At 36.6% G+C, this 15284-nt stretch overlaps 1 protein-coding gene across 1 annotated transcript in view; it reads right to left on the bottom strand.

The window, feature by feature from the left end:
• LOC124554975 (guanine nucleotide-releasing factor 2) overlaps positions 1–15284 on the bottom strand; it is a 364194-nt gene that overhangs the window by 33769 nt on the left and 315141 nt on the right. Inside the window, exon 15 of the mRNA XM_047128714.1 lies at positions 9625–9804. Coding sequence (XP_046984670.1) covers positions 9625–9804 — 180 coding nt within the window. The remainder of the gene's footprint in view (positions 1–9624; positions 9805–15284) is intronic.

Genomic DNA, 15284 nt, shown 5'->3' with positions numbered 1-15284 from the left:
TGGATCTCGACCAATGCGAGCAGCAATGTCGCGATACGATAAACCGCAATCACGAAAGGCTACAATACGACCTTTATCAAAGTCAGAAACATGATGGTACACATTTCTCCTCCATACACGAGGCATCACAACAACGTTTCACCAGGCAACGTCGATCAACTGCTGTTTGTGTATGAGAAATCGGTTGGAAACTTTCCTCATGTCAGCAACTTGTAGGTGTCGCCACCGGCGCCAACCTTGTGTGAATCCTCTGAAAAGCTAGTCATTTGCATATCATTGAATCTTATTCCTGTTGGTTAAATTTCGCGTCTGTAGCACGTCATCTTCGTGGTGTAGCAATTTTAATAGCCAGTAGTGTATAAGGAGTCAAATATCTCCTCCATAAGACAATCAATGCAAAACTGAATCAACACAGTGCCTGCACCATCAGGAAGACAACTAGGCCACCAGGTAGCAGTACTGGTGAGCATTAATACTTATGACATAAATAAAATTATTATAATCCCATAAAGACAGAGAGACAACCTGGAGGTTGTGAATAATTATGGAACAAATGTACAACAAATCAAAAATCATAAAATAACAACTACCTTAAACACAAAATCAAATATCAAGTTGTAGGGAAGGGGTGCCAATAGGAGACTGCCAGGTAAAGGTGGGGAAGGCCAGTCTATGAGCCAGTATAATGAATAAGCTCTCTACTACAAAGCACTTAAGATTAAAATAGATATACACACATTAACTGCCTGTACACTGCATGAAGCATAGGAAATACATTCACATTTTTTTTACTTTTTTATATGTACTTTTACAACATAGGCTTCATAAGCAACACTGGTCATTAGTGTAGAATGCTGTCACTGAATAGCAGGAATTCCAGTACATCACAATGACATAAAGTGAACATATGATCGTAAATCTGCCAGGGACCATCCAGGTGCAGGAAGCTGAGGCTGGAGAGACCGGAGGGGGGTTAGGGGCAGCAGGATCTGCCAGGGAGGAAATTGACAAATGGCACATATAAATAAAATAATGACATATGTAGGTAGAATTGCAAAACACGATTATTTTTTTCATATACAGAGTAGGATACAGACCACTGGGTTAAATAATTACATAGAAATATTTCAACATAGCTTTCATAGGCAACACTGGTCATTAATGTAAACTAACAATATTATGGTGGACGGAATTACAGGATACAATAATCAAGAGCATACAATAGTTACAAATAGAGTGTGGATCATGGGTTGCAACACTGGTCATTAATGTAAACTAGTAATATTATGGTACAGCATACAATAACAATGGACTGATGGAAATCAAACAAATATAAACAGATATATGGTAGAATTGTAGAAACATGACCATACTTTAATGTACAAAAAGTAATCCCATAGGATAAAGACCACTGGATTACAAAATTACATAGGAATAATTTGACATAGGTTTCATAGGAAACACTTGTCATTAACGTGAACTGACAACCTTATAGTACAGCATACAACGACGACATATACAATTGCGTGACGTAGACAACTGTATTCACTTTGTGTCACTGCTATTGTATGTTGTACTATAAGGTTGTTAGTTTAAAGTAATGATCAGTGTTGTCTATGAATCTATGTGGAACTATTTAAATGAGATTATTTAACCCAATGGTTTTTATCCTACGGGGTTAATTTCTGTGCATAGATATATGATCATGTTCCTGCAGTTCTACCTACAAATTTTATTATTTTATTTACGTCTGTAATTTGTCAACTTCCTTCCCAACAGATCACATAGCCCACTCCCCTGCCCTCTCCCCAGACTCAGCTTCCCTCATCTGGATGATCCCTGGCATATTTATGTTTGTATGTTCACTTTATGTCATTGATATTGTGCAGCATGATTCCCATCATTCAGTGATGTCATTTTATACTATTGACCAGTGTTGCTGATGAAGTCTACACCACGAAAATATAAAAAAATAAGAATAAAAAATTAAAAATATATTTCCGCTGCTTGATGGTATGCACATGTTGTCAATCTTTTGCATTTACCTCCAGGTCATATCTTCATCTTGCTGGGACTATAATAATTTTATTTATATCGTAAGTATTAATGCTCACCAGTACCGCCGCCACCTGGTGGCCTAGTTGTCTTGCTGAATGGTGCAGGTGTTGTATTGATTCAGTTTTGCACTGTCTTATGGACACGATATTTGACTCCATACCTATGTATGACATGTTCTCCTTAACCTTGGTGCATTTTCACACTGTACCTTTATTTATTTCCTGTTTTTTCTTGGTGGTCAGTTAACTACTATCAGGTTGGTGCAAAAGTTCGCAGCATTTTTGTTTTGCATGTTGGTATTCTGGTTGCTATGGGTTTATTTGTCAATTGTAATTTTTTATTTGTAGTTCACTATTGTTATCTGAGTTTATACATTGTCATTTGGAGATAGTGAGTGGAGCTATAGACGCTAGAAAATAGCGTGCCAAGTGAAGAAATCAGAACATTTCTAAAATATTCTTCTGTTCGAGTCCAATAGGGGGGGTAACAGCAACGGAGGCAGCCAGAAACATTTCTGCTGTCTATGGGGATAATGCCACTGGACTGAGAATGACAAGAAAATTGTTTTCTCATTTTGAGGAGGATCATTTTGACATTAGTGATTCTCCACATTCAGGAAGACCTTCGAGGTTTGATGAAGATGGTTTAAATGCATTACTCCACAATGATCCACGTCAGTGTACTCCAGAACTGGCAGATGTGATGAACTGTGATCATTCCACCAATGTACAACATTTGCTTGCAATGGGGAAGGTTCAAAATTCGGGTTTATGGGTACAGCTTGCTCTAAACCAAAATTACAAAAATGAGTGGATGGGCATGCGTGCACCTCTGGTTGCACATCATCAACTGGCTCATGAAAATCAAAGACCATCAACTCCCTGTAGCATTACTGGTGATGAGAAATGGTGTCTTCCAGCTCCCATAAGGAAAAGAAAGGAATGGATGAGCCCAAACAATGCAACAAAAGAAAACGTTATGCATCTGGTGAAATGGTGACGGTGTGATGTTCTACGAGTTGCTTCCCGAATGTAACCAACACTGCTGACATTTATTGTCAAAAACTGAGATGTCTTGCAGACAAGAACAACAACTAGGTAGATTGCGTGAAGTGATGCTACTCTGTGATAATGTCGACCAGCATTCTGCTGGACTGACAAAAAACACTATACAGGATTTGGGATGGGAATTCATTCCACACCCACTGTACTCACCTGAACTTGTGCTCTCAGATGTTCACCTCTTCCAATATCTATCCAACAACTTTCAAGGCACTTCCTTTCTGGATGAAAATGTGCTTCGAACGTGGCTTCGCCTCAAAATCACAGTTCCAGAATCGAAAAGTTACCTGTTGGTAGACTGTTGTAAATTGTGAAGGAGAATATAAGACTAATGACTAAAGTCTCTGTAGTATGTATCTGTTGTGTTTCTTAAACCTATGGAAAAACACTACGAACTTATGCACCAACCCAGTACTATGCACTATGTATTATCTGTAGCCCTGTACCGATTTTTTACTATTAATCTGATGATGGTTTTCATCACATAGTTGTAAGCAACAAATTGTTGCTAAGAATTTATAGCAATATTATGAAATTTACATCAAAGCAGCAAGAGAAATCTTAAACATGATTTCCTACTAAAGTACAACCACTCATCTCGTCAGACAAAGCATATTTACTCTGCAAATTGTGTCAAACATATTATGGATGTGATTGTCTGAAACCACTCATGGCAATAGAATAATGTAGTTGTGTCAAAATATTCCTCCAATTATCACTCAGAACCTGCAGAATGTCAACAATAAAAAAGATCATAACAATTTACATTCAGTTGTGCAGCAGCAGCATTGACAGTGAGCTTATGTTCTCAGAATGTCACAATGCGCTATGAATTCTAGTGACAAGGCTGATGATACTGTATATAATGAAACCAGTGAAGATGCTATAGATTTTGGAAGTAACAATGGCAGTTCTGAGGAAAGCTTCAGGGACAGCAGTAAAGAACCTAACGAAGATTATGGATTTGCAAGCTGTCATGTATGGAATGAAATTCATGTAAGTAATTTTTCTCCTGCACCACCAGTTTTCCCTTTTACTTCAACCTTAGGATTAAAAGAAATTTAGATACAAATGCTGCACCACTTGAGTATTTTGAAATATTTCTGACAATATGCTGATTTATATTATAGTAACTGAAACTACTAAGTAGACATACCAGGAAATCCCCAAATTCTCCAAAAATATGAATTGTAGCTCAAAGAAGTGGATGGATGTCAGTAAAGATGAAATGAAGGTTCTCATAGATATTTTGTTACTACCAAATATACTCAATTTACCTAAAAAGAATGGTACTGATCCAAAAATGAAACAAATTGTGTTCCAATTATTTTGAAAGTCATGCCACAAAAAAGATACAGATTAATTAGTAAATACTGGCACTTTTTGGGTAATTCCACTTGCAACCAAAATATCCATCCACATCCAAAGTTATGTAAGTTTATTATTATTCACAGGAAGACTTGGCTGGAAACAGTATACGATCTTGCTTTGTTATAAAATTGTTTGTTCTGTGGGAATCACATCTTTATTAAATACAGAACTCTTTACTTTACGTAGGCAAAAGTATGCCATACTTGGATAAGTGCGAGGAATGCCCCGTGTCTAGCAAAACGTTTTACATCTAATGGATTCTCTATTAGACAAAGGCCAATGTGTAACAACTGACAATTTTTACACATCACCTGAACTTACCAATTATTTGCAACAATGAAGAACACATACCTACAGAGCTCTTTGAGTAATAGAAAGATTGACCAACCATTTTTACAGCCATAGACATTAAATAGGGGAAATCAGAGGTTTCCCATCATCCTAAAATGGCAAGACAAAAAACAATCTCGAGCACTAAACATAACCCATCATTGCGTATAATACAAACAAAAAGGAGTGACGAAATAAGGACACCTTAACTGATAACGATACAATTGGTGGTGTTAACAGAGCTGATCAGGAACTTTCTTATTAGGAGAACACACAGAAACAGCAGAAGGAGGGAGGAAAAAAAGAAGCACTGCAAAGAAATTATCTGAATGGGATGGAAATCAGCAGATGTGATGTACATGTACAAACAAATAATTACAGTTTCAGAAAAATTGGATATTTATTCCAGAGAAAAAGCTTCACAAATTGAGCAAGTCAATAACAGATTGGTCTACTTCTGGCCCTTATGCAAGCAACTATTTGTCTTGGTACTGATAAAGTTGTTGGATATCCTGCCAAGTTCTGTCCAGTTGGCACGTTAGATCATCACAATCCCATGCTGGTTGGAGTGCCCTGCCCATAATGCTCCAAACATTCTCAACTGGGGAGAGATCCGGTAACTTTGCTGGCCAAGTACAGAAACAGACAATAGAAACACTCTGCATCTTTTTGATCAGTCTCCATTCAGTACAATTATTATATTAAAAATAAATTCAAAAATTAAGAAAACTTTTTTGAATTTAGATGGAAGTAATTTTCGATAAATACGTAAATGCAGACAAGGAGATCCATGTATAACAAGACTCGAAGAAAGGCACTTCATATCCCACATACTTCAGAATCCAGTAAAAAACGAACCGTGTAGGTGTGCTGCATGCTGTTTCCAAAAAGAGATGCTAATGGGAAAAAAATATGGTAAAAAAACCAAGAACCTGGTGCAGAGAAGGCGATGTGGGCTTATGTAGGGAACCTTACTTCAAGCTTTACCACACTCGGAAAAGTTTTCAATAAGTTTCTTCTGTGTTTATAACATTGAACATGATTTCACGTTTCCCGCATTATGTAAGATAAATATCAATTAAAACTCATTTCTCTTGTTACATTCCTTTAATACTATCCTTATGACTATTCTAATTATTGAATAAAAATGCACTGTGATTTTATAATGCAAAATCAGAAAATCGCCCATGGTTAAAAGTATTTAACAAAATCCCTAATCAGAGCTTTGACCACCTTTCATTGTGTCCTGAAATGAGCAACATCCTTTCTACCTCTTACAAAGTGGTATTCCACTGCCCATGCAATCTACAAAATATCCTGATCAATCCTTATGCCCAACATATTCCGAATCCCTCACCATATGGGTCATATCACTGTGGAAGACACAGATGCAGTACCAGGCCTATGCACCAACCCAGCAGCACATGCTTTTCCAGTCCCATCACAGGTGTATTTTACCATATCGGGACACATAACAGCCTGCAAAAGCAGTTCAGCCACATACCAGTTCTGATGTAGCTTATGCAAAGCCTTTTACGTGGGTGTGATTACCAACCAGCGGACCACCTGAACGAATGGTCAACTGAGACTAACAGAAAAGTTGACCACCCAGTGGTAAACATGCTCCAAAATACAACATGCAGAATGGCTTCAACTGCTGCTTCACAGCCCATGCCATCTGGATCATCACCTTCAATACTGTCTTTTCTGAATCATGTTGAACTTAACTGGCCGGAGATAGTAGTCATGTGTGTGCCAGGTGTGCTTACATGTGTGGATGTTTGTGTGTGTTTCTTTCTTTGTTTCTTTTTTTTTCAGAAATGATGAAAGCTTTGGCTGAAAACTCAATGTGTAATGTCTTTTGACTTTGCCTGTCTGCAACTAAACATGCCATATTTATGGCGAGTAGCACTTGATTGTTTTCATAATGTCGTTGATATTTCAGTCTGAACATTGTTTGATTACATTGATATTACCTTTTCTTCTTTGGGGACCACAGTAAAATATGTCTTTTTATGACATGATTATTACAAATATTAGCCAGCAACATTGCTCTGTAAATTGGTTTTATTTTATATTTTATAAATCATTCACGATGAGCCCATCTGGCATATTGCCATCATCAGGTGCTCTGTAAATAAATAAGCAAGCAATGGTCTTAATACAATGGTCTGTAGCTATGATCAGAAAATGTATTATACATCATTAGGTGTTTTTACCTTACATGTTGCTGTCATGTCCCGTCTTTTTTAGAAATACTACTTTTTCCTTACATGTACACCGGAGATGTGTATCTGATTTTGGTTGGTTTCCATGTATGCTGTTTTTCTGACAGTTTGGGTGACAGTGGATCAGCAATATTACCTGCTTGCATAGTTACCATTATAAATAACTGATGAGTGAAAACTCAGTTTTTTCTATTATTTTTATAGGTTTGGTTCCAATTATGTTTTTATCTGGAATTTGTTCTTGTATTATTAGAGATTTTCATTTTATATTTTTATTTTTTCATAATAATTTTGTTATTGTCTATGATTTATGCTGGTGTTATGTCTTTGTTTTATACTTTTGTATTGTTATTGCTGTTATTATGGATATGCGATATTTAACATCTCCAATTTATTACTTTACTCGTTACCTCGATGTATAACGTGAATAAAGTTTTCTATGTATTTTTTGTGCTTTAGGTCAGTTTGTTCATTCAGTTAATTCATAGGGTTGCTGTATTCATGTGAATATATCTCCGTTTCCTCAAGGATGTTCATCAATGTCCCATTCTGCGTAATATGGAGGATTTCTAATGCTTTGTTTATAGGTTGTACGTCATGTTTTTCTGTTTGTAGATGTTGAAAAAAAGTGCATGGGTTCTTTTCATTTCCTCTGGTATGCTCTTTACCTCTAATTTTGAATGTTCTAATGGTATGACCTATGTAGAATTTGTGGCACGTGTTACACGAAATTTTGTAAATTCCGGGTTTGTTGTATATGGGAATTTTCAATCTGCCTTTGTGGATTTTGTGCTTGAGGCTTTATGTGTTTTGATATGCAAAGGCAATATAGGTTTCATTGAGTATTTTGTTAATTTTGTTCGAGATGTTTCCTAGATAAGTTGTGGTTATGAATTTTTTCTCTTCTTTTTCGTCTGGTTGTGTTTTATTGTAGTATAATTGTGTTACAATTTTGGGGTCATCGTTGTTTTGCTGGATAACGTATTCTAAGATTTTTATTTCCTTCTGAATTGCTTCATCTCCTAGTTGTAAATTTATTAATCTGTTAAGCAATGTATGGAAGAATGCGAGTTTGTGGGCTTTTATTATCAATGATTTTGGATGACATGAGTGTACATAAGCAATAAACGCATTCCAAATGAAAATGAAATTATGACAAGCACAAGTAAACGCAAACAATTTTTTTAGAGCGAATAAAATATGTAGGCATACTTTTTGATTTGGTGGAAGAATTTGAAAACTGATTTCCCCTTTCACAAAAAAATACAGATAAGTAGCCAAAATATTTTCAGATGAAATGTGTAGAGTTGCAGTCTGACATCCAACTAAAAGAAAAATTTGATCTTTTATCTTCGTTGGACTTACTCAAATCATACCTACCACGGGACAAATATCCCTTGCTGCACAGTCATACATCACGTAAATCATCTTTGTTTGGAAGCACACATGTTTGTAAACATTTATTTTCAAGAGTAAAGCACACAGAGACTATTGTGCACAATTTCTGACTTTGGAAATTCACCACTTTGTGCTCCTGCCAGAAACTCTAAATACCACGGCAATAAACAAATGAGAGCTAGGATATATCACCGCAATGCCTCCCTCGATACAGTTTGTATATGAAACCATTTAGCATCAACAATGGCTGCTTGAGGACTTTGTTGAACAAGCAAGTGGATCAGTGGATGTTCCAAGTAATCCTGCCATGTTCCTTACCATACCCAAAAAGGCTACATTTTGTTGCCTGGAACATGTGTCCATTGCAATCTGAAGCACTTTTTATTTCAGGACAATATAAGTCAACGAAATGGTATCTGTGTACCTGCATAATCCACAGCGGACTGCACCAGTTGCCCCAGATACGATTACACCTGCCACAGCACTTGAGTGGTGAGCTGACACTGTGGACATAGTTGTATGTTCCATTAGGGTCAGCGAACAAGTTGACAATTATTCTTTAATATGGTCACATTCTGTGGTTCAGTGCCTATCAATTACTCTTACAATCTTATGTTATCTAATGACTGCACATATGCAACATTGTCATACCAGAATGACTTGCACAGGTTCAAACATCACGGTACGACAAATGATGCATACTACCCTCTATATCAGAGAGAGAGAGAGAGAGAGAGAGAGAGAGAGAGAGAAGAGAGAGAGAGAGAAGAGAGAGAGAGAGAGAGAGAGAGAGAGAAGAGAGAGAGAGAAGAGAGAGAGAGAGAGAGAGAGAGAGAGAGAGAGAGGGAGGGAGGGAGGGAGGGAGGGAGGGAGGGAGGGAGGGAGGGAGGGAGGGAGGTGGGGGTGAATTTATTTAATATGGATACAGTACGATTCAAGTCATAGTACTCCCATGGACAAGGTCAACATATTGCTTTGGATCTGCAGCTCCTACGTTTATGTTTACTTCTGTACATGTGTAACACTCTTGTGCTTTCTTTTAGTCATGTTTATTAAATTCATTTTGCTGCTGCTCATTGTAGATGTCAAGCCCCTTGCACAAGAATGAGGACTTCCAGGCACCGTTCCCTCTCACCCTGGAGTGATGGAATGCTACAATGTGAATTAATTATACTTACCAATAAGACATTTTATTGAAGTGTTCTGTGAATTTAGTCAAGTTCGGGCTGCGTTCTTCATTTTGTTCTTGTGCCCATATTAGGACTTCAGGTATTTCAATTTTCATAAATAAATTAGAATCTAACAGTGTCATCTGTTCAGCAATTTGTTCAGATTTAAAATCCAGCAGAGTGGCTTGTCTGGAATGGAAAACAAGCACATATTCAAAAACAGAAAAGTACCGTGACAAATGAATATTGAAACTGCCCTTACTTATTTAATATTAACCAGTCTAAGTAATATGTGGGGTAATGTGTGCTGAAATATGAAAGAAGTCAACTGAATCTTGAGTAACAATGTTCAATTTTTTATTTGTGTGCCTACCGACAGCTCAACCAACATAATAAACAAGAACAAAATACATTTGAATGAAGAAGCAAGACAGAGAAATATGAACTTCGTTTTCCAAGCATATACAGCGTTCTGAATTCACAGGAATGCAGATGGGTAAATTAATCTAAAATCAGTGACATTTCAAGTTACTCAAATAAGAGAGAAGATGGTTATACACTGCTTGATGTTGAAGCCTTCAGTCATATGTAATACAAAATTAAAGACAAACTGCAGCAAGAGTTTGTGTCTACAACATTCAAAGAAGCTCTTTCAAGCAGAACAATCCAGATGAAATTCCTGGTGAAATTAGTCCTGAAATCTTTATATTGTAATATTGGATTCAAATGATTACCAATGTCAATGCAGCTTGACACTGTGAGGTGTAAATACAGAGGAAAATTTAAGAAAATGTAACTAAAGTGGTATAAAATTGAATGGCTTGCTCCAAATTACATTCATTTATCATCTCCAGCAATAGGATGGTTCTGTTTAGCTCCAGGAACTATTTGAAAATGATAATTCCACATGCACAAAGTCAGTCTATAATTATGTCAGTGAAGGTGATGAGAGTGACGTCTAGTACCTCACAGTTGCCATACGTAGTTTCATAAATAGCTTCATCCCAATTTGACAAATGGTGACAGCTGCAGAACATGAAGTGGTATGGGGATGAATAAGACAGGTGTTGCATCTGCGAAAAGTTGTGGTGTATGTCTCTCTCTCTCTTTATGAATTGTCACACTGACTACAATATATACACGTAACATTAGAAAGTGGAACATGCATATGAAATCAGTTTTTTGGATGGCGTATGGAAGACTTTGATCCTATTTGAAATTTTTTGGTGAGGTGAACTCTAGCTGAATTGGTGACCACATAAAATTTGAACTGTTTTTCAGTAGCACTCAGGTATTCTGGAATCTTGTGAAGTCAGTCTGGAGCAAAACAATGAATTCAGAGGCACGAAAGCTTTACCCAGTTGCTTTCGTCACTTTAGAATGTTATAAGGATGCTCAGAGACTCTAAATAGGAATAAATAGAAGAAAAATAGTGAATAGCGTTGTTTGAAAGTAGAGAAGCAATACTTAAGTGCCATTCCATGCCAAGTGGTCTAGAGGTTCCTGCATGACCACCATGGATTATGATAAAATTTTATGTGAACATTCACTTATGTTCCCAATAAACACTGGTAAAGTTTAACGATTACCAATTCTATACTTACAGAGCTATAGTAATTTCTTTGACTACATAGTGCAGCTTTCAACAAAGCACCTGAGTTTTCGGCAACATTGAGACATCACATCTCTGCAATATCTTCTTGAATGAAACAAAACTAGACCATCTAGTACAACTTTTCACATCTTCTTAAGTGAAATAATTTTTAAAAAGATCTTATGAGCTATTTTCATACAGGTCATTTGAAGCAAAATCGGCTGAAAAAAATAGACACTTGAAAACAATGTTATGTTTAGTTTTCTGTACCTCTGGAAGTAATTGTGTGATGAACATGAAACTTTGCATGTAGTAACTTACCAATACAAGGTCCTCAAATATACAATTTTATTCTGCTACTGCTTTCCAACACCTTACAAATTGAAGGCAAAGCTGACAAATTTTGTAAAACGGCCCAAAACAGATTAAACTAAACTAACTAAACTCTGTCCGGACAGGCCTTGGAAGGCCCGACAGGACCGACCGGCCGCCATGTCATCCTCAGTCCACAGGCGTCACTGGATGCGGATATGGAGGGGCATGTGGTCAGCACACTACTCTCCTGGCCGTATGTCAGTTTACGAGACTGGAGCCACTACTTCTCAATCAAGTAGCTCCTCAGTTTGCCTCACAAGGGCAGAGTGCACCCCACTTGCCAACAGCACTCGGAAGACTGGATGGTCACCCATCCAAGTGCTAGCCCAGCCCGACAGTGCTTAACTTTGGTGATCTAACAGGAACCGGTGTTACCACTGCAGCAAGGCATTTGGCCCCCAAACTTTAAAAAAAGTTTGCTGCTAACTCTTTTAAACCATTTTCATTTGAAAGATCATGTTTTAAAGCGTCTTAAAAACTAAATTTGATTTTGCAAAGTAAGCATATAAGGCCCTAAAACACAACAAAATGGAGGTGCATTGAAAATACACCCTTAACATGCTGGTACTCAAATCAGACACCTTTTACTATGTTCTATAATTGTTTAGTATTTTCTGAGGAAAGTAATATCAAAGGTCCTGATGCATTAAGAAGTGACACTGATTATGAAGAACACAAAAAATTTCAAAAAAGAGGGTGCCTTTTGCTATGACTTATCATGGCATATTTCAGCTTGTTTTTCTGCTGTAATAACTATAGAATTAAACTGGTTATAAAATTCAACATTTAACTGTGCATTACCAAGGTACTGATGATCATGGTAGTAGAACTGTTGGACAACAGCTACAATACACATTGTATATAAACAAACTTCAAGTTTTACATTGTCACATTGTGAAATTTTGGTGACTCTTTTATTTGGAAAGGGTTCATTGTTCATTTATTAGAGAATTTTTAGTATGTCTTTTTACTGTACAATACTATTGACATGCTAGTTTAATTCCAGTTTAAAGTATAGTACATTTTGTTTTCTCATAGCTTGCAGTGTATGTGGAACATTACTGAACTGATGAAAAATTTGTATAAAAGTGTTTTTATGGTCCCTGGTGGCTTAACCACTGCTGGTTTTTAAGTGAGAAACCCATCATCCCCATCGCCATAGGGACCACCACACTGGTAGCTGTACAACAGCAGCTACAGGTGGTTTTCTTTATCCCAGGTTTCCAAGGACCTGTTAATGGTTTCTCTACATAAGACCTCAGGCTTCATGATAGATTTCTCTGTAAGCACCCAAAGTTGGAAGAGGTCTCTTTTATGATTCTAAGCTGATGTTTACACTTCAAGATACTTGAATTTTTTACGTGTTTCATTAATTTTCTAGCCAGATGGTGGTACAATAATGCAATGATACACTGTTCTTGAGGCCAGCACTTGTCACTCCTTGCTGGCCAATAAAATTAATTTTTCCATAAAAGCATGTAGCATACTGTCCTGATTGGAGGTCTGATGTTAATATATCTCCTTCACTACTGTCTCTAATTTTGGCCGGAAAAGACGATGCATCATTTGAAACTCGGACGACCTGAATTATTGTTTCACAAAATGGCAAAAAATAATGAATGTGGGATACATGACAAAACTGTATTTTTACATATTCAATCAGCTCTTTCATAAATCATGCACAATCATTGCATCATGTTGCAGACAATGCACAAATTGTTAGCTTCACATGTCTCAGTAAATTCATGTTACTGGCCATGAAGGAGTGATAAGTGCTGGCTTCCAGAACAACGCATCATCGCATTTAAACCAGCACAATCTGGCTGGCAGTATAGTTTTCCTCACAACATTCTACAGCGAATTAATGAAACCTGTAAAAAATTCAAGTAGCTTAAAGTAAACACAAGCTTAGGATCATAAAAGAGACCAAACTTTGCCTCTGACAGATAAATGCATCATCAGGCTTGAGATCTTGTATAAAGAAACCCTTATCAGGCCCTTGGCAATCTGGGGTAAAGAAACCACCCTATGGATGCCGCTGCACAGCTACCAGTGTGGTCCCTATGGGGATGCTGCCTTTTTCCCGTTTAAAAGAAAGTAGCAGTGGTTAAGCCACCAACGGCCATAGAAACACATTAAAAAATTTTCATCAACTCACTTATGTTCTGCATAAACTGCAAACTATGTGAACACAAACTATGCTATACTTTACACTGGAATTAAACTAGCACATTTCACAATAAAAAGACATACTAAAAATTCTCTAATACATGAATCCTTTCCAAAAAATGTTAGGCAGACTGCTTGAACTTCACCAATACTTACACAATGTGACAATGTAAAACTTGAATGCAGTTTATATACAATGTGTATTGTAGCTTTTGTCCAACAATTTTACTACCATAATCTCCAGTGCCTTGGTAACACACAGATAAATTTCAAGTTTATAACCTGTTCGATTCTGCAGTTATTTCAGTGGAAAACGAGCCTGAAATATGTCATAACAACTCATGGCAAAAAATTTCCCTTTTTTGAAATTTTTCGTGTTCTTCAGACTCAATCTCAGTTCCTAGTCATCGTGACTTTTGACATTACCTTTCTTAGAGAGTACTAAACAATCGTAGAACATTGTAAAAGATAAGGATAAAAGCTGAAGAACTGAATTAAAATTTGTGCCACAAGGCCAGGACTCGAACCTGGGTCTCCTGCTCGCTAGGTTTATTCAAGTGACGGCATTGGCACAAATTTTAATTCATTTCTTCAGCTTCTGTCCTCATTGAAGATAAAGCTGAGACTCAATATGTCTCAAGTAAAATGTAATTCCATCAGATGAATAGTAAAAGATGTCAGATTTAATTTGAGTGCCAGTAGAATAATGACTGGAAAGCAGTAGAAGACTGAAATTTCTGATTCTAAAACCTTGTATTGATAAATTATTACTTGCAAGTTTCTGGTTTATGCTGCTATTACTTCCTAACATATAAAAAGCTAAACTTCACACTTTTTCTAGTGTCCATTCTTTCGGCTGACTTTGCTTCAAATCATACATATGAAAACTGCTTACAAAACACTTTTTTTGTTACTCCACTGAAGACAGCCCAAAACTTTGTGCAAGGTCACCTAGTTTTGTTTCTTTATACAAAATATTGCTAGAGATAATATGCCTCAAATTTGTCGAAAACTCATGGTTGCACTGTTAAAAGCTGCACTACGGGGTCAAACAAATTTCTGTTTCTTTGCTGAAAGTATTATAAAGGCAAAACTAAAACTATACCAATGTTTACTGGGAACACGCATCAATGTTCACAAAAAATTTCAGCAAAATCAAGGATGGTCACACGGGAACTTTTTCTGAAATTAGACTACTTGGTAAGGTATGTCCCTTAATGCATATGGTGAAACATGCACCCAGCATCAAATAAAAAAAATGCCACATATAATAGTGTCTGAAACAAATTATTTCATATTACTCTGAAAACTGTAGAAATTTGTTACTAATGGTTCCCTGTAGTTATGATTATAAAAGATGAATTTCAAACCATTTCTGGATGATAGTATAGCATTTTACTCTACCTAAATATTACACACATTTAAAAGTGAAGCAAATGTGAATATTAGTGTTGTACTGATGTAATAACAGTAACTTAACAGCTGATTAAAATCTAACATCTCTGTGAAAAATGTAACAAAACTGACACAG

The sequence above is a fragment of the Schistocerca americana genome, chromosome X, assembly GCF_021461395.2.
Source record: "Schistocerca americana isolate TAMUIC-IGC-003095 chromosome X, iqSchAmer2.1, whole genome shotgun sequence".
Taxonomy (NCBI): Eukaryota; Metazoa; Arthropoda; class Insecta; order Orthoptera; family Acrididae; genus Schistocerca; species Schistocerca americana.
This window is presented reverse-complemented; position numbering and strand designations above follow the sequence as displayed.